The sequence below is a fragment of the Carya illinoinensis genome, chromosome 15, assembly GCF_018687715.1.
Source record: "Carya illinoinensis cultivar Pawnee chromosome 15, C.illinoinensisPawnee_v1, whole genome shotgun sequence".
NCBI classification, from domain to species: Eukaryota; Viridiplantae; Streptophyta; class Magnoliopsida; order Fagales; family Juglandaceae; genus Carya; species Carya illinoinensis.
In genome coordinates, this window is record NC_056766.1 from 39,596,540 (window position 1) to 39,616,055 (window position 19,516).

At 35.2% G+C, this 19,516-nt stretch overlaps 4 protein-coding genes across 4 annotated transcripts; 2 read left to right on the top strand and 2 right to left on the bottom strand.

Annotated features, from left to right (window-relative positions):
• Nucleotides 1-30: 30 nt before the first annotated feature.
• LOC122296245 (sucrose synthase 7-like) lies at nucleotides 31-5,170 on the top strand. The gene is made up of 15 exons (XM_043105793.1): nucleotides 31-776; nucleotides 869-1,001; nucleotides 1,108-1,262; nucleotides 1,433-1,625; nucleotides 1,723-1,841; nucleotides 2,005-2,221; nucleotides 2,348-2,443; nucleotides 2,541-2,714; nucleotides 2,811-2,927; nucleotides 3,033-3,199; nucleotides 3,292-3,516; nucleotides 3,630-4,196; nucleotides 4,292-4,430; nucleotides 4,506-4,687; nucleotides 4,839-5,170. The coding sequence occupies exons 1-15, from the start codon at nucleotides 676-678 to the stop codon at nucleotides 4,972-4,974; spliced, it is 2,721 nt and encodes a 906-aa protein (XP_042961727.1). The 5' UTR covers nucleotides 31-675; the 3' UTR covers nucleotides 4,975-5,170.
• A 2,166-nt stretch (nucleotides 5,171-7,336) lies between these two features.
• On the bottom strand, nucleotides 7,337-10,806 carry LOC122295853 (NAC domain-containing protein 86-like). The gene is made up of 3 exons (XM_043105106.1): nucleotides 10,484-10,806; nucleotides 9,759-10,036; nucleotides 7,337-7,994 (listed from the first exon to the last, which is right to left on the bottom strand). The coding sequence occupies exons 1-3, from the start codon at nucleotides 10,638-10,640 to the stop codon at nucleotides 7,677-7,679; spliced, it is 753 nt and encodes a 250-aa protein (XP_042961040.1). The 5' UTR covers nucleotides 10,641-10,806; the 3' UTR covers nucleotides 7,337-7,676.
• Nucleotides 10,807-14,534: 3,728 nt separating this feature from the next.
• LOC122296150 (pentatricopeptide repeat-containing protein At3g16610) lies at nucleotides 14,535-17,491 on the top strand. Its single transcript, XM_043105600.1, has one exon. It carries the CDS (start codon nucleotides 14,604-14,606, stop codon nucleotides 17,127-17,129), a length of 2,526 nt encoding a protein of 841 aa, XP_042961534.1. The 5' UTR covers nucleotides 14,535-14,603; the 3' UTR covers nucleotides 17,130-17,491.
• LOC122296152 (ubiquitin-fold modifier-conjugating enzyme 1) lies at nucleotides 17,386-18,964 on the bottom strand. The gene is made up of 3 exons (XM_043105602.1): nucleotides 18,543-18,964; nucleotides 18,392-18,453; nucleotides 17,386-17,717 (listed from the first exon to the last, which is right to left on the bottom strand). The coding sequence occupies exons 1-3, from the start codon at nucleotides 18,873-18,875 to the stop codon at nucleotides 17,588-17,590; spliced, it is 525 nt and encodes a 174-aa protein (XP_042961536.1). The 5' UTR covers nucleotides 18,876-18,964; the 3' UTR covers nucleotides 17,386-17,587.
• Nucleotides 18,965-19,516: the final 552 nt, after the last annotated feature.

A 19,516-nucleotide genomic window follows, 5' to 3' on the forward strand; every position in this document is an offset into this window, starting at 1 on the left:
TGTGGTTTGATATAATACGTCAGAATGTAAAGTTACTTTTATTATAAGGAGATCTAATGGATTTTATGAAATGTAAGTTTAATTGGTGTAATTCATTAATTTTTTATGACCCTTACTCAGATTAACACTTCCCTAATTTTGGAAGCGAAATAAATTTGAATTAACACCTCAGTTTTAGTTAAATAACTGGCAAAGTGAAATGCTTGATGACCAATAAAAACAAGAAAAATAACAAAAATATCGGAGTTATGTAAGAGCTGAAATCCTTTAATAACAGGCAGAAGAGCTTTGTATGTGTTAACATTACGTACGAAGAAGAAAAGAATAACAATTACTCAATCCATCCCAGAGGACAGCAAGATTTTCCTTAAAATTCTTTCCCTCTACTTTCAAAGATATTGCCTTAAAATGATGGATCTGCTTTTTCTTCCGCCAATGTCAAATTCCTTTCTTTCTTTTACTCTCTTCCTTCCCCACAAATGGAACCAAAGAATGTTCTTTCTCCTAACCCTCCTCCCATATCTTTGAACTGCCATTCCTCGCTCTTTCTTCCGACTTCCATATAAATACATCAACTAACAAAACAACCGAAAAAAAAAAAAACAGAAAATAAAAACTCGTATCTGAGTTCTAAACCTGTCCTATTTTCAAGAGTGTATTGTGCTAAGCTTGAAAATGGCTTCTGGGCAAGTGCTCAAACGATCAAATTCAATTGCAGATAGCATGCCTGATGCATTGAAGCAAAGCCGCTATCATATGAAAAGATGCTTTGCAAGGTAATATTCAGGCTATTCTTTTTCTTCCCATTCAACCAATATTTCCCTGTGAAGTTTAACACTCGTCTGGTTATCATTTTGGCCAAGAGCAGGTTTGTTGCAACAGGCAGAAGGTTATTGAAACTCCAACACATAATGGAGGAGGTGGATAAATCAATAGAAGACAAGCAAAACAGAAGTAAAGTTTTGGAGGGCTTACTTGGCTACATCTTAAGTTCCACTAAGGTGTTCATTAATTCTCTCTTTCATGCGCACACATGCGCGCACACACACACACACACCCGTGGGAGTGCAGGGCGGACTAACTCTTTTCTATCTGGAAACTATGCAGGAGGCAGCTGTTGTTCCACCATATGTTGCTTTTGCTGTAAGACCTAGCCCTGGATTCTGGGAATTTGTTATAGTGAACTCTGAGGATCTGTCAGTGGACGGTATCACTGCTCCTGAATACTTGAAATTCAAGGAAATGATCTTCGATGAAAACTGGTAATCAAGTCTGAATTGGGAGAGAAGCTAACATGAATAACTACTTGTGTATATAAATGAGTCTCATAGGCTGAGAAAGCCATTGGGAAGAAAGTTTTGAAATGACTTGAAATTTATACAACCTTGAAATTTATATATTTTCATACATATATAAGTGATCTGATGTGCAGGGCGAATGATGAAAATGCTTTGGAGATAGATTTTGGAGCCATTGACTTCTCCACTCCTCGCATGACCCTTTCTTCCTCTATTGGAAATGGTGTCAGCTTCATCTCAAAGAATATAACTTTACGGCTACATGGGAACCCTGAGAGTGCACAGTCATTGCTCGGGTACTTACAAGCCATAAATCATCAAGGAGAGGTATAAATATATAGCTCATGGCCACACACAAAAGGGAAGAAAGCAATTACTGGCTAGAAACTCAAAGGCAATTGTGCATGTTGTTCTAATTTTGTAGGATCTAATGATAAATGCAACTCTGGATACTGTCTCTAAGCTAAAAAATGCACTTGTTGCGGCTGAAGTATTTGTGTCTGCACTCCCCAAAGATGAACCATTTCTGAATTTTGAGCAGAGGTTAACCATTATTTCCATGTTTTCCCCCCTCAAGAAAGCTAAAGATGTTTTTACACAATTTCCATAATAGGTCAACACTGGATGGTACGAATTGATCTGCATTTACTTTCTCTTTCTCTCTCTCTCTCCTTTTTTTTTTTTTTTTTTTTTTTAAATTTCGCAGGTTTAAAGAATGGGGCTTTGAGAAAGGGTGGGGAAATACTGCAGAAAGGGTTAAGGAGTCTATTAGGATACTTTCTGAGGTACTTCAAGCACCAGAACCTGCAAAATTGGAGTTGCTCTTTAGCAGGCTTCCCACCATATTCAACATTGTGATTTTCTCCCCTCATGGCTACTTTGGGCAATCAGATGTCCTTGGATTGCCGGATACTGGTGGCCAGGTAAATAATGCATTGGAACATCATTAATCAATAACAACAATGATTACAAAACAGTTATAACCACCACACAAATATTAGACAATCTTGACTAATGTGACATGTTCCCTTCTGTTAATTTACAAAAAGGTGGTTTACATTCTTGATCAAGTAAGAGCTTTGGAGGAAGAATTGCTCCTCAGGATTAAGCAGCAAGGTCTTGTTGTGAAGCCACAGATTCTTGTGGTGAGCTATTAACAAAGGATTGAAAGAAATTATTTTCAAACAATAGAAAGTTACCAAGGACCAGGTTCTGTATATAATTTCTTAATGTGATTTACAGGTAACAAGACTTATACCTGATGCTCGAGGGACAAAGTGCAACCAAGAGTTGGAGCCTATTGTCAACACCAAGCACTCTCACATACTGAGAGTCCCGTTTAGGACAGAAAATGGGGTTCTCCGCCAATGGGTTTCCCGTTTTGATATCTACCCCTACCTTGAGAGATTTGCCCAGGCATTTTTGCTATCAATATATAATTTACTCTCAATTTATTTTTCTAAAATAGTTTTCTTATTCTATTATTCTTCCTTTTCTCCTTCCCATGCCTAGGATGCTACTGCAAAGATCCTTGAACTCATGGAGTGCAAACCGGACCTCATCATCGGGAACTACAGTGATGGAAACTTGGTTGCATCTTTGATGGCTAGCAAGCTTGGAATAACTCAGGTCTAGTCCATCTTTTCTCTAAAATAGGTTGCATTTGTTTTATAAATATTTGATTTTAATTTATATATTACTCTAAATCTTAACTTTGGCATATTCCAAACCCAGGGAACTATTGCTCACGCTTTAGAAAAAACCAAGTATGAAGATTCAGATGCCAAATGGAAGGAATTGGACTCCAAGTACCACTTTTCATGTCAGTTCACATCCGACATAATCTCAATGAATTCAGCTGATTTCATCATAACAAGCACATACCAAGAAATTGCTGGAAGGTTAAACTCCTAAATAAATGATTTTCATGAATAGAATTATGTGCCAAACATCAACTGCGATAATGTTAACTCAAGAATTGTTTACTTTTCAGTAAGGATAGGCCTGGACAGTATGAAAGCCATACAACATTTACCATGCCTGGACTTTATCGAGTAGTCTCAGGCATTAATGTTTTTGATCCAAAGTTCAACATTGCTGCCCCTGGGGCTGATCAGTCTGTCTACTTCCCATACACAGAGAGGCAGAGGCGGCTAATCTCTTTTCACCCGGCCATTGAAGAACTACTATACAGCAAGGAGGACAGCAATGAGCACATGTGAGCTTAATTCTCTGTCTCTTGATTACATTTGTTGTACCAACATCACATCTTTATGATAAGTATCATCATAATACTCTTAACATTGAAGCTACTATATATGCCTGGAACAGAGGATATTTGGCAGACGGGAAGAAACCAATCATATTCTCAATGGCACGACTTGATACAGTGAAAAACATTACAGGACTAACAGAATGGTTTGGAAAGAACAAAAGGCTGAGAAGCTTGGTAAATCTTGTGGTTGTAGCAGGATTTTTCGATCCATCCAAATCAAAGGATAGAGAAGAAATTGCAGAAATAAAAAAGATGCATGCCTTGATTGAGAAATACGAACTTAAGGGCCAGATTAGATGGATAGCAGCTCAAACCGACAGATATCGCAATGGAGAGTTGTACCGCTGTATTGCTGATACAAAGGGCGCTTTTGTGCAGCCTGCATTGTATGAGGCTTTTGGTCTAACAGTAATTGAGGCTATGAACTGTGGATTGCCTACATTTGCAACAAATCAAGGAGGTCCAGCAGAAATTATTGTTGATGAGATCTCAGGTTTTCACGTTGACCCCAATAATGGTGATGAATCGAGCAACACGATCGCCGATTTCTTTGAAAAGTGCAAGTTGGATCCTGAAAACTGGGACAAGATATCTAAAGCTGGTCTCCGGCGTATATATGAATGGTAAGAATATTATGCCAGGATATAGAGAACTTGCTATGAGAACTTCATTTATATATATATATATATGTATGTATATGGTTGTTCTTGCGTTGCAGCTACACTTGGAAGATTTATGCAAACAAGCTGCTAAACATGGGAGCAGTTTATGGATTCTGGAGGCAGTTGAACAAGGAACAAAAGCTAGCTAAACAAAGATATATTCACATGTTCTACAATCTCCAATTTAGAAATTTGGTGAGTTTTGATAACTATGCTGGACATATTGAAATTATAGAAATTTTATATTGATTTCTATCCATTTTGTTACAGGCAAGGAACTTGCCAATCCCAAGTACTGAAGGACCCGAACAACCAACACCGGCGGCTCTAACTGCACCCAAGCAACCAACACCAACACTGCTAACTGCACCCCAACAACCAACACCAGTTTTGACATCCAAGCCTGTACAACCAGAGCCAACATCGTCAACTGAGTCTCAGCCAACACTAAGGCATGCATATAAGCTGACTCTAAAGAAAAATTTGAACCAAAAAGATATACAATAGAACTTAATGGACTAAAGTTAGTTGATTTTCTATCATGTTAATATTTTTATCCGAAATGTGCTCTTACCATTTTGCCATATTTCAATTCACGTACAGGAACGAAGGCATAGAGCAGCAGCAGCTTGGCGAACCAATGGTGCAACTCTGTCCTTGTGGTTTGTGGTGCTTCATTCTTGGTTTTCTCTTTGTAATTTTTTACCTCTTAATGAAGTTGTATCGTCTATTCATATAGCTTAAGAGGAAGTTATATGTACGGATGAGAAACATCACATAAATCTCTCAATTTTTAAGGTCTCTCAAAAATAAAATGTCTTTGCATGGCAGCCTTCTTTTTTCTGTCTAAAACAAGTTCATTGTAGAGATATTCGTGGACTTTGCTTGAAGTGGAGTGGCTAAGACGCACTCATATAATATGTCGAAATTGATAATTTGAGGTGGTGCACGAAAATTAAACAGGAATTGTTATCCGGAGATACGGAGTCTAATTAATCACCCAAAAACCTAAGTTTAAACTCGATCAGATTGCAAAATATTGGGTGTTTACTTTTATTAAGATATAAAATAAATAATAATTTTTTTTTATCAGCTTAAACTTTTGGAATAAGTGGTGATTTTACATGGTATCAGAGCAGAGGTCTTGAGTTTGAACCCTGATACTACACTCTACTCAACCATTTAATTAAATATTACACATGTTGGGTCACCCATTAAGTGGGAGTTTGGCTTATACGTATGGGAGAGTATTAAGATATAAAATAAATAATAAAATCTATCTCATCAGGTTAAGTTTTTGGGATGAATGATGATTTTACAATTTTGTTGTTTATCAACCTTGAATTCATGAATACTTTAATTATCTTATGGGTTGTAATTCAATTAAAAAACATTAGGCTCATAAATCATGCCTATGTTAAAAACTTATATAGATCATTCTTCAAATTAAAGAAAAGAAGTTGATACTTCTAAAATAATATATCATTGGTTTTGTTTCTTCCCTACAACAAGATCCAAGAATTATGTCCTCCTCCTTTATGATATTATTTAGTCTATCAACGTGATGAAATAAGATGATCAGCTTATTTGAAAATTCTCGTTTATTTTCACAACTCCTCACAACTCATCTCATATCATCTAATTATTATAACTTTTTAAAATTTTCACATAAAATAAAATAAACAATTCAACTTTTTCAAATCTCAAAATAAAAATAATATTAAAAAAATATATTCTGACAATATTTTATTCAACTTTTAACTTTAATTTCAACTCAACTCATCTCATCTATGAAACTGGGCAGCCTTATATATATATATATATAGTAGATTCTCAATCCGTTCACACAATTTTCATTTTGGCTAAAACATTCTTCTTCTAAGGATGCCACGTATTATTTAGTACCATGTTAGTTTTCTTCTATTGAATCGGTTGGACATATTAGATGCATGAGACGTATTTGCTATCAAGGGAGATTTAAAATTTGAAAATGGTTAATAATAGAAACAAGCTGCGTGCCTTCAAATCGTATTGGAGAGGACTTCTTTTAGCCCATAACAATCATGAATTCTTGTGCGGATTTATTAAAATAAGAGAAATAATATATTTACAGTTTTAGAGTATGCAAATTTCGTATACTCCTTTTGAAAAAAAAATAAAGGTAAATATCATGACTTATATGGAAAAATCATTTTTTCACTAATGGACCCTCATTTTTTTAAAAAAAGAAGTATGCAGAGTTTATGTATCCTATGACTGTATGTACGTAGCATTACTCTTAAAATAATAATCATAACACTTTGATCAAAAAGTAATTATGCATGCATGATATATATAGTAATGAACAAATTCTTGATAATCAGCTTTAAAAATCTCTATGCGTCAATATGATTTTGTTGCTTGCACTTCTTGACGTCATGATGAGACCCATGATCTATTACCTATATATATATAAAAGTTAAAGCAATATCTTAAGAAAACAATGAGCCACATCATGAATCATTTTTATAAATTTTATTCTTTATTTATTCTTTTGTATGAAGATTTCTAATTAACTTTTTCATGACTCTTGTTGGAAAATATATTCTCTCTTCTGTGATATAAAACTCTTCCTTTACTCTTATTAAAAGGAACATTTTCTCTCATTTTCAAATAATTGAAGAAAAATATCCTTCGATTTCCACCTCAGGTGTTTGACTAAATAGTACTAACAATCTAGTCATTTTGCGGCCTGCACATCGCAAGGATTTACGACTAGTTTTTCTTTAGAAATATATTTTAGATATAAAGAAATTATATAAAAGTAAACTCACAAACTGATATAATTTTATGTGATACGTCAAATTGTAAAATTATTTTTATTAATGTAAAATAGATTTAACGGATCCCAAGAAATCACAACAGTTTGTAAATTTATTTTGTGTAATCTCTTTATTTATATAGCAGTTCTCTTTTCTTAATAATGCTCATGGTATATAAGCCATGAACATTATTCATTTGTTCATTTTGTATCAAAACATAATATCATAAGATGAATAGAAGTTTATAATGTCTTCCATATTCTCTCTCCTTTTCTTTCATATTTAAGCTCTCAAAATCAATAACAACAAAAACAATGATCTTTTTATTCCACAAGTAACACCCAAATCACCTCATATATAGAAGAGGCAACTATATATTGGAGAAGAAGAAGAAAAAAAAAAAAAAAATTAAAGATCCATAGAGTCTAGACGTTGATAATTTGACTCTACAGAATTAGCAAAACCCAACCAAACCATCATACCCAAATTAGAGATGATTAATCAACAAATGAGAGTTGGAAAAGCTTAGGTAACTGTTGGCAAAATGTGTCTTATTATATATAAAAGATGTATATCTGATTTTTTTTTTCTTTGATATATATTATTCGCCATGCACCAATAATATCATGTATTAACTCTTTTAGTTTGTGAATGCCTGCATGCGAGAGACTTCTTCACCACCACCCCCGGTGGCGGTGGCTCCGCCAACAACCATAGCCGCATTAGAAGAACACCATGCATCGTCTGTGATGAACTGCATCCACGAATTATCATCTTTGTCTTCCTCATCCACGCATGATGATGATGCCATGGTAACATCCGGGGACATGGTTTCATATTGATCATTGACTGCACCTTGGGAGCTCTCAAGTAATGATAAATTACATTGCCCTTGCTCTTCAATTTCAGAGCAGATAATTCCATTTTTCTTGAACACTCGACAAAGTGCATATGTGTCCTGCAAGAAACCCAGTTAAAATAAGCGTCGAACCCTTACATGTTTTTATGCATTCTTGTTTTTCATATATATATATATATATATATATATGAAAGAATTAAAGATAAAAGCTGGTTTATCTTCTTGTAAATTTTCCATACAAGATCCCTGTCGATAATTAAAGCCTGCATCCAAGGCAAAATAAAGGCTTAAAGCGGTCAATAATTGGGGCTGAAACTGATATGTAAATGGCTAGCTATACCAAAAATATTTGTAATTTACAGCCTATGATCTGTGTATTTGTACTAAAATATGTAGAATCTGAGGTCACAAAAAGATCTTCATTCTTTCCGTATTGTCAGCATCTTCCTCGGTATAAAACGAAAAATGATTGGTTAACTCTGAGAAGAAGAGAAAAAAAAAAGATTTTCAAACACCCATCATTTTATATGTATCATCTTGGACATGCAGATCGAATAATCCCCAGGGTTATTGAAAAACTTCTGCAAACTAGGTACTATTTTCTGGATTAATTTATGGGGGATGGATCGACAAACTTGATTGATATCCATCATCCATGGATTCTTGTAATGTTTGGAATAAAGTGAAAAAGTAGCCGACACCTTCTTGTACATGAAAGTGATAGGCCGGGGAGGATGCTTTTGGAGGTGAGTAGATATATATAGAATCTAGATTTGTAGATCAGATAGATGCTAAAAAGTGGACAAAATTAATTAATTAAAAAACGACTTAGTTAAGCTCAGATAGGATAGTACTTTTGTCTTATTAGAGAAAGACAAAGCGATGCAATGCTTTGTCACTTAAGAGATCTAACACCTTGAGTGCAAGCAACGAATATATGTCAGCCATTTTGTTTATGCTAGAAAACAGTAAACAAATGAAAAGACGATGAGAGAGAGAGAGTCGCTTTGCATGCACGTCATGCAGTTCGCACGTTCCCACAGGCAGTAGAAATCGCTAGGTTTAATTTATATTTATACTGCCATGAGATCAGTACTCTAATTCCAGCATTAATTTAGAGTGGTTGGTGGCAATTGTCATAGATGCTTTAGCTTGCTTTCTGTCCTCTGGTGTCAAAGAGAAGGTGAAAAAAAAAAAGCAGGGAAAAATGCTTTTCTCACTGTGCGAAGCATCGGACTTCATGCTTCTCAAGCAAAATAATAGTGACAGACGTTATATAAATTTGTAGAAGGAAAATCAAAGAATTTCCTAGTAGGATTAATTATTAAGCAAACATAGTGACAGTTCTTGTAGGTTCTGAATAATCAAAGAAGGTCTAGTTATAAAAGTAGAAATAAGAAAAAAAAACGTAATGAATAATACACATTATTTTATTTTTTGGAAATCTTTTGCCATAAAGAAAAGAACTTGACAAAGAAAAGGAGGGTCGATCAGAGTTAGAATGAGGTTGGTAATTGGGGACTAAACTCTATAAAGAGTCTGGGCGCCAGAAAACTTTGTAAGATGGTGTAATATGACTAAATTTAAAAGCTTTTCGGTGAAATTTTAGCCAATTAATCAATTAGAGCCAAAACAACACACTTACCAAGGACCTATACTATGCATGAAACCATGATCATCATGAGAAGCCTATAATATTAAAACAGAAGACAGCATGATCAGATCATTAAGGATCATAGACAAAGCATGCATTTTGCTCAAGAGATCAGTATGTGGGGATACTTTCTTTTCCCTATTTCATCCAGGTGATATATACTGGTTGATGATGATGATGGTGATAAATGTATGTATGTATGCATTTACCTGAATTCCTGAGGTGTCCTCGAACTCCTTGTCGTCGAGGCGATATTCATGCATTACCCAATCAGTTCTCATCCCCTGAGGAGCTCTCCCTCTGTAGTAAACCAACGTCTTCTTCATTCCAATGGGTCGGTTCTGGCATGTAACCCTCCTGTCCTTTCCTGTGGATTTCCAATATCCAGCTCGAGTTGCTCTGTTTGTTCTGAATCCATTTGGGTATTTTCTATCTCGGGGTCCAAAGAAGTACCACTCTGGATCTCTACTTGGCAAAAATGATTTTTCTGCAATATTTCCATCGTACGTATAGAGCAATTAAAAGTTCAAACACTTGCTATATATACTTTTAAATGATTAATTATTTCAAACACTTGATCATTTTGTAAAATCGGTAAGGATCGAATTAGTATTTAAAGAACAACAACTAGATCAACAAATTAAAGAAAAGAAAGACGAAGTATATATATTGGCAACCCATGCAAGGCATTCAGATGAATATGGATTTGAAAGAGAACAGCCTAGCTCGACATAGATGTATGTGGGCTAGCTGCTATATCTGAATGGCAGCACTTGATAGAACCCATTTTCATACTCAAATATGCAATATTAACCTAACAAAAACCACGCGTAAAAGAACCCTAAATAATCAACCTAAAAATTAAGTAGCTAGCTAGAGAATATTTAAGTGTGTGGATCGATATATATATAATTGGAGATGAGGAGCTGGAAACCTGCTAACTCCCATGGTTCACATTTGTAGAGATCGACCTCAGGAATAATGTCGAGTTCGATTTCTTGGCCATTGATTTTTCTCTTGAGATAATAATTCACGAGCTCTTCGTCGGTGGGATGGAACCTAAAACCTGGAGGAAGGCCGACCGGTGCCATGATTTGATCTTGTTATCTGCTTCTGATCGATGATGAACTCGATCCTTATAATTCTAAACTGAGCTTATCATCACTACTACTACGACCCATCATGATTTATATATACAAAAAAGGATTCAAAGTCCTTTGTCTTTGGCTCAATTTCACTTTCTCTTTAAAGATTCTCGAGAAACGTTTCATGCAAGCCCTTTCCTTCTTATACTACTTCATGACCCAGCTAATAATTAATAAGACTTCTAGGGTAAGTCCTTCAACCAGTACTCCACTAATCCTAGCCTAGCTGGCTAGCTGCTTTGATCTGATCTTGAATTTTATTAACTGTCTTATGTTTATGAAGAGCATCCAAATTATTTAGGTCAAATATAAGACCTACGGTCTAGGTCCCATGCATGCATTATAGGAAGGTCATCCATATCTATATATGGAACACGAGTACTGGATCGTACACAAGTTGCAGCTGGGATCAGCTGAGATTATGAGTACTCTTTCTGATCTTATAAATATTGTTTTTATCATGCATAGTGTGTATGTACCTTGTTAGTCTAATTGGTAGAAAAGCAATGACAATGTACAAGCTGTTAAGAAATTAAAATGAATATAATTTGTTTTGAGTTATTTGGAATGCGAATAGATTCATTTTAGAAGGAAATAATTATTTTGACAATAATTAATACGCAATTATGCTTGCAACTAAATTTTTCATTTTGGAAATGTCTTAGAAAATGCTTACTTTGTGTTAAGTACTTAATCTCCATCATGCGTCCAATTAAAGTCTCGTTTGGAAAATGAAAGTATTTCATCTCATCTTATCTTATTATTACAATTTTTTAAAATTTTCACATAAAATATAATAAATAATTCAACATTTTCTAATCTTAAAATAATAATAATATTAAAAAATAATATTCTAACAATGTCTTCTTTAACTTTCATCTCAATTTATCTCATCTCAACTCACTATTTAAATTGCACCTAATTCTAACAATTCTTTTAATTCTATGCAGCAAGCTTCTATATTGATAATCATGTTAACATGATAAAGAGGAAAATTACATCATGAGGAGAGATTAGGGGACCCCCAACATACATAACACTGATCTATATATATATTACAACTAATACAACACAAAAAGAAAAAAAAAAAAAATATTGAGACAAGTGAATTATTTACATCCGACCTTCATACAAGAAAACAACTCAGTTGTGGTTAGTTATTTGTTACGAAAATGACTATTTTCTGTCAAAATTAGTCTATTTTGGTTATACATAGTCATTTTCGCCACATATTGTCTGTTATAAATGATAATTTTTTTTTGCAGCTAGCTTCCTTGTAATCCCACGACTAGGAACCATATGTAGTGGTTCGTGTGGTTGCACTTACTATATTAAAAAGAGTAATGTCAGATATAATCTTAGAATATATAAACTTCGTGTATTTCTTTTATAAAAAAGTAGAGTCCACAATTAAGAAATAATTTTTTATATGAGTTTCATATTTATTTATTTTTTAAAAAAAATATGCGAAGCTTACATATCTTAAGACTGTATACAAATATTATTTCTTTATTAAAATTACAAAGTTCATTGTGTACTTACGAATCATCATGAATCTCTAGCTACGTACAATTACGTGTCACACCAATAATAGGATATATACATATATATATATACACACATATATATAATATCTTGAGTATGACTAATTATAAGAAGCATCCATACTCATAATCTATGAAAAGGAATTAATGATACATTAATAGATCATCACTCGATCCACACTAACATGTGCTAACCCCTGCTACAAGCGTACGTAATTAATATATTATAAGTGGGACATGATCATAGAAAAGTGAACCTTTAATTAGGATTAATTAAGGACGACTAATATTTATGAGATTGTACGGATTATATTAATTATTATTGGTATCATTAATATTCTTCTAAATATTTAATTTTATTATTAAAAGTACTATATATATATATATATGAAGTATTTGTTGGAGCTGTAATATATATCATTCTTGTCACTATAAAAAAAATGATATTTGCAATCATAAATTACGTACGCAAGCGTTCATTTAAAAAAAACTGAATAAGTATGAGATCTACATAAAAAATTAATTTTTTTAATAATAGATCCGGCCACTCATTTTTTAAAAGAGTGCGCGATGCTTACATAATTTATAACTATATCTAGTATTATTTTTTAATTAATTAATAGCTCTCCTTTTCTTCTTCATTACGTACAATTTTATAAACTTTTGTTTTTAGGTAGAACTTTAATTTTCTTTATACCCAACTTTTTACGTAATAATTACTCAGCAAATGACCCCCCCGGCCAATCAATATCCTTTGGGTTAACTTTTATTTTTTTCTCCAGCTCTTTTATCCCTTTCACCTTTGTTCTACTGTTCTTGAAGATCTCGCTACATATATAAAGTGAAAAAGAGGAAGGTTCCTATTTGACATCTCGTGACCTTTTTTTACAATATGTATGGGAAGAAAGGGTTCACTCGTCATGATCTTACTTATGTGTTGAAGAACTTTGTCTATTGTGGGACACAATATTTCTTATAGGGTGGCTTCAATTATAAGGTCAATGATGTGCAAAACACGTTTCAAGGTCAATATAATAGCTAGATAATCATGTAGTGGTCATCATGTCTATTATATATTAAGGTCACTCTATTTTAAAAACTATTCCATTTTGGACCCTTCAACTTTATTTCATATGTATGTTGTCGGACAAAATTAAGATTCTTCTGACGGCTAGTTAATATTCAATAGAAATTAACTCAAGTTTGAAATTGAGAAAAGACGCAAAATATATAGAGATAAAATTAATTATCAGAATAAAATTTATTGATAAATCAAAATCAAGTTCGAGAGCCCATAAGCCAGAACTCAAATAGTTATGGAAATTCAAAATTATGAAAACGTTGCTTGAAAAGGTACCATCATAATTCTGGACTCAAATAGGAATGTAAATCGAGGACTTGAAGAGGAAATGATTGATTTTGGTGTCAAAAGATGGACTACTAGGCGTAGTGTGAGGACCAAATTTGAGAATTATTCACTATTCCTTATCATATTTGCACTATATATATCTTCTTAAGATGATTTAGAGCTATCAACATAGTATATGATAATTCTGCATTGTCAGACCAGACTAAGATCTCCATGCATATCTCTCTCTCTCTCTCTCTCTCTCTCTCTCTCTCTCTCTATATATATATATATATATAGAAAAAATCTAGTTGTAATCGCTTTTGCGCACCAAACTTGTGAAGAACGAATCAGCTCTAGAAGCTGTATATTGGCCCACCTTTCTTTCTTGTTTTTGGATGATTTACTTTGATTTTATGTATTGTTACCAATATTTTAGGGGAAAGTAAACCACATTGAACTGTAAATTCGATGATTAACTCGGTGTTAGCGAATATCATGAGATTCTACCTCAATACCTTCAAAAGTTGTAGTGCTAGGAAAAGACACCGATCCAAGCACAATATTGTTGCGCAATGGACTGCTACCGACAAACTATATACCCCTCGTCACAATCCCTCAATGTTTATATTTAGTTAAACAACAATTTTAGCTACACTGTCTCAACATCTAATATGTAGATTACCACTTTTTAAGCTTAGGGAAATGATAGTGTGCTGCCCCAAGTGTACCACTCATCAATTTAAATATTTTTTTTAAAATTTATTTACATAATGATTAAGGATGTAATTTTTAGTGTATTGATGTATTTTTTAATTTTTTTTAAATATTTAAATATATTAAAAAAAATTCCAAATTTTGCTAGCGGGACGCCAAGCCTAAGTACATGACCCTAGCTTATTTTCTCTCTTATAGGAGCTCCCCACCAGCCAGGCCGATTCATTACTGAACAAACTGGGCCCAATTCGCTCGGCCCGAAATGTGCAGTACATACTTTTGAAACTTTTAACGAAAACTATGAAAAGCAGTGTTGTTATTAATGGAGTATTTGGCGCAACCAAGAAGAAGATGATATGGGGAGCAAGGCGTCTCTGCAGATTTAGCAATAGGAGGGGATTGCTAACCAATTGCCATGCCCAACGTAGTTCTCTGAAATCTCTCCCACACGAAGCTATTTTTCTAGAAGAAGCTTTTCAAACAACAGCCAAATACTATACATGCCTCCTCGAAGCTTGCATCCGATCGAAGTCGCTCTCCCAAGGCAAGAAAATTCATCAAATTCTCCTCAAGAACAACACCCATTTCTCAGATTCCACTGTACTCGAGAAACTTACCCATTTGTACATCGAATGTGACGAAGTCGTACTTGCGCGCCGCGTGTTCGATACAATTTCTAATCCGACTGTTATTATATGGAACCTTATGATAAGAGCTCATGCGTGGCATGGACCCTTTGAAGAATCCATCCGTTTGTACTATCGAATGTTTGATAGAGGTGTTAGACCGACCAAATTCACGTTCCCGTTTGTTCTCAAAGCATGTTCCGGTCTGCAAGCTATGGAAGTGGGAAGAGAGGTGCATGATCATGCGAAAGAACTTGGGCTTGATTCCGATGTATTTGTATGCACTGCTTTGATTGATATGTATGCTAAGTCTGGAGATTTAGGTGAGGCGCAAAAAGTTTTTAGTAGTATGTCGCATAGGGATGTTGTAGCATGGAATGCTATGATTGCTGGGTTTTCGCTTCATGGGCTTTATGATGATACCATACGGTTGGTCGTGGATATGCAGAAAGCGGGAACAAGCCCCAACTCTTCAACGATAGTAGCAGTTCTTCCGACGGTTGGACAAGCTAATGCTTTGCACCAAGGGAAGGCCATGCATGCCTACTCTATGAGGAGGAGCTTTTGTAACGGTGTGGTGCTTGAAACTGGGCTTTTGGATATGTATGGTAGATGTCACTGCACATCCTATGCTAGAAAAATATTTGACAAGATGGGTATCAAGAATGAGGTTTGTTGGAGTGCTATGATTGGAGCATATGTTATATGTGATTCTATGATGGAGGCATTGGCATTATATGACGAGATGGTGCATCAAAGTGTGATAAATGCAACTCCAGTCACTCTTGCGATTGTACTTCGAGCTTGTGCAAGCCTAACCGATTCCAGCAAAGGAAAACGCTTACATTGTCACGCAGTCAAATCAGGTTTAGACTTAGATACAATGGTAGGTAATACCTTTCTTTCAATGTATGCTAAGTGTGGGCTTATAGATGATGCTCTCAGATTCTTTAACCAAATGGTTTGTAAAGATACTATTTCCTATGGTGCTATCATGTCGGGGTGCATGCAGAATGGTTATGCAGAGGAGGTTTTAAGAATTTTTCACCGAATGCAGTTGTCTGGGATTGACCCTGACCTTGCAACCATGTTGGGTGTTCTCCCAGCTTCGTCACATTTGGCTGCTCTCCAACATGGAGCCTGTGGCCATGGTTACTCGATTGTTCACGGCTTTGTAGCTGAGACATCAATCTGCAATGCGCTTATTGATATGTACTCAAAGTGCGGGAAGATAGATATAGCTAGGAAGGTTTTCGATAGGATGGATACCCAAGATATTATCTCATGGAATTCAATGATAGCTGGTTATGGTATCCATGGTCTTGGCATGGAATCGCTTTCACTGTTCCATGACCTTTTAGAAATGGGTTTAAAGCCAGATTATGTGACTTTCATTGCTCTTTTATCTGCTTGCAGTCATTCAGGACGAGTTACAGAAGGGAAATACTGGTTTAAGGCCATGAGTCGTGATTTCAACATTGTACCAAGGATTGAGCATTATATATGCATGGCTGATCTTCTCGGTCGGGCTGGTCTTTTGGATGAGGCGCACAGCTTCATTAGAACAATGCCATTCGAACCTGATGTTCGTTTATGGGGTGCTCTACTTGCGGCATGTAGGATCCACAAGGATATTGAACTTGGGGAAGAAATATCAAAGAAGATTCAGGGAATAGGACCTGAAGGTACTGGAAACTTTGTCCTTTTATCTAATATGTACAGTGCCGTTGGAAGATGGGATGATGCAGCCTATGTTAGAATCATGCAGAAGGACAGAGGCTTCAAGAAAAGCCCAGGCTGCAGTTGGGTTGAGATAAATGGGGTTATCCATGCATTTGTTGGTGGAGATCGATCCCACCCACAATCATCATATATAAACAGGAAGTTAGAGGAATTGCTAGTGGAAATGAAAAGGTTGGGATATCGTGCAGAATCTAGTTTTGTTCTCCAAGATGTTGAAGAAGAGGAGAAGGAAAGGATTCTCCTTTATCACAGCGAGAAACTAGCCATTGCATTTGGAATTCTTAGCTTGAGTCCCAACAAGTCCATTCTAGTTACAAAGAATTTGCGGGTTTGTGTAGACTGCCATACTGCCATAAAATATATTACTCTCATAACAAAGAGAGAGATAACCGTTAGAGATGCAAGTCGGTTCCATCATTTCAGGAATGGAATCTGCAACTGTGGTGATTACTGGTGAGGAAGAGGAATAAGCAGGTGGAAGAGATCTAACAAAGTAACAATGGCTCGGAGGTGTGCCAAAGAATACCGTGGAGAAGAAGAAAGAGCAGTTGGGTTAAATCGATTTTACAAACACAAAGGCGTATATGGGGGGCAAGTAATTTAAACCTTAACCCCACAATAGCCCAATTTTCTGGATCAATTTTGAGCTGGCTTATAAGCATATATGCTAAAGATGTTTTGAAGTATAGGTTTTGCAATCTAAAACAAAGAACTCAAGGCAAGAAAACTCGAGTATGTATCGGATCTCACGGATTGTAATACATGGTAATAAATTGCACACCATAGGGAAAATCCTGTTAATGGCATACTATGCCTAAACGATTATTTTCATTGAACGAGAAAGCTATAAAAGCTATAAGAACTTTTGAACTCAATGTTTAGATCTACAGCCCTCAACATTTTTGCACAAGATGACTAAGTTTCACTGGATGAGGTTGCATCATCCTTGTGCTTAATCATACCAGAATCCACAAGAACGGGAACCTCTGCAGCAAGCCACGGTGCAAGACCCAAGCAGAGTGCATGCGCTATGCCAAACCTAGGACTGCAAAACAAAAGCATGATCAACACATCAGTCTACAAGTCCACTATTGTGTAAATTGAGGGCAAGCGAAACAAAAGCCTAAAGTAAAGCCACTATTTTTCCAGGGAAAGAATGGTTTTATTTTCATTACAATTCATTGAAGCTCCTAATTGTTTTTGACTTTCACCCAATTGAACCCCGAACCCAAGTAACACATCCATATCATACCAATCAAGTAAATTATCGGCTTTTCACCGAATTGGCACAACCCTGGTAATTAATTATACCCAAGGTTCGGACCTTCGACCATGAAGATCATACCTCGAGATCAATGCCCTTACCACTTGAACCAACACCAAAGGGTTCACTGAAGCTCCAAAATGGATATACAAGTTCCATCTAGAAATTTCTTGAAAGAATTTCAACCAAAATTATGGTGGCTTGCAAATTAACAGAAAAGATGACCTAATTTATCTTAATCAGATGCATGTTCCAGGAAAAAAGAAGAAGCTGCTGAAAAGCATTTAGTTCAAAAGGTTCTTTGACAGAGAAGAAACCTGAACAAGCAAATTAATTGAAGAATTTAATAAGAAAAGAATGGTTATAATCATAACGATTCAACAAATAAGCCAATTAAATTCCGAATATTACAAAAAACAAAAAAAAAAACAAAAAAAGGAAAATCAAAGAAGTACCAGTTCTTCGCCCAAAGCGGCTTGAAATGCACGGTCAAGCAGATCTTCCCCCCTCTATACATCTGAAACAAAACCGCCTCAATCAGAACCAGTTATATTAACAAAAAAAAAAAAAAAGATGAAAAATGGACGAAATTTTAGAAAAGGAAACCTTCTGGGTCTTGCCGTCGAGCTGGGGGAGCTCGAGCTCGGGGGCCGTGGAGGGGTAAGTGATGGGGATATCGAATTGGAGGTCGAACTCATACTTGAGGAGGTTGTGAACGTACCAGCATTTTCCGGTCCAACGAGTCCCCTCGGGATTGGCCGCGGAGATCCGGAACCAATCATTGTCATTAGACTTATTCATCTGGGTATAGGCGATCAAAGCCTTGTACTCCTCCTTCAGCCTCTGCGTCCATGCCGCTCCGTCCCTTGGCCCGGCTTTCGTCGTCAGAAGAGGGATTTGGGTCAGTGTGGATTTGGTGTTGGGGTCCCAACCCTCCATTTCTCCGTAAGCAAAACAACCTCGAACCCTAACCCTAAATTTGATTCAGTCCTGGTGCGTTAAAAGAAGGACCACAACTGTAAAATTCCATTTTGACGGGGCCTGTATGGTGTATACTACACAGATTGGTGGGTCCATTGTCAATACGAATCTGACCGACTATAAAAGTCAAACCTCGAAAACGTTAACTATAACGACAATCATTCTTATTTACAAATATTTTTTCCAAAAAGAAAATCTGTTATTTATAGATAATAAATGTGTGTTAATATATTTCGAAGAGATATATCTTAACAGTAAAGAAATTATATAAAAATAAATTTATAATTTAATATGATTTAATTTAATATGTTAAATTGTAAAATAAATCTAAAAAATTATATAAAATTATGTCTATTTATAAATTTATTTTTATGTAATCTCTATATATTTATAGAATATTTCCTTCAATTTTCAATAGTATATTTGTCAAGTTAATAAACGTACTTACAAATAAAATGAAATATATTAATTTTGATATATCATCAATGATGAATATATTTAAATTTAGAAAATGATGTATACATTTTCTTATCCGGTTGATTATTTCTTAAAGAGAGATATGTTATATTTTATACTATGAAAATGATAGAAATATAACT

Coding starts and splice junctions, on each gene's coding strand:
- LOC122295853 (XM_043105106.1), bottom strand. CDS start 10,640: ATGGCACCGGTCGGCCTTCCTCCAGGTTTTAGGTTCCATCCCACCGAC. Junction 10,037..10,483: donor TGAACCATGGGAGTTAGCAG/GTTTCCAGCTCC, acceptor GAAATATTGCAG/AAAAATCATTTTTGCCAAGT. Junction 7,995..9,758: donor AGGACACCTCAGGAATTCAG/GTAAATGCATAC, acceptor GGTTTCTTGCAG/GACACATATGCACTTTGTCG.
- LOC122296152 (XM_043105602.1), bottom strand. CDS start 18,875: ATGGAGGGTTGGGACCCCAACACCAAATCCACACTGACCCAAATCCCT. Junction 18,454..18,542: donor TCGACGGCAAGACCCAGAAG/GTTTCCTTTTCT, acceptor GTTTTGTTTCAG/ATGTATAGAGGGGGGAAGAT. Junction 17,718..18,391: donor CCGCTTTGGGCGAAGAACTG/GTACTTCTTTGA, acceptor TTTGTTTTGCAG/TCCTAGGTTTGGCATAGCGC.
- LOC122296245 (XM_043105793.1), top strand. CDS start 676: ATGGCTTCTGGGCAAGTGCTCAAACGATCAAATTCAATTGCAGATAGC. Junction 1,626..1,722: donor CCATAAATCATCAAGGAGAG/GTATAAATATAT, acceptor CTAATTTTGTAG/GATCTAATGATAAATGCAAC. Junction 4,197..4,291: donor CTCCGGCGTATATATGAATG/GTAAGAATATTA, acceptor CTTGCGTTGCAG/CTACACTTGGAAGATTTATG.
- LOC122296150 (XM_043105600.1), top strand. CDS start 14,604: ATGAAAAGCAGTGTTGTTATTAATGGAGTATTTGGCGCAACCAAGAAG.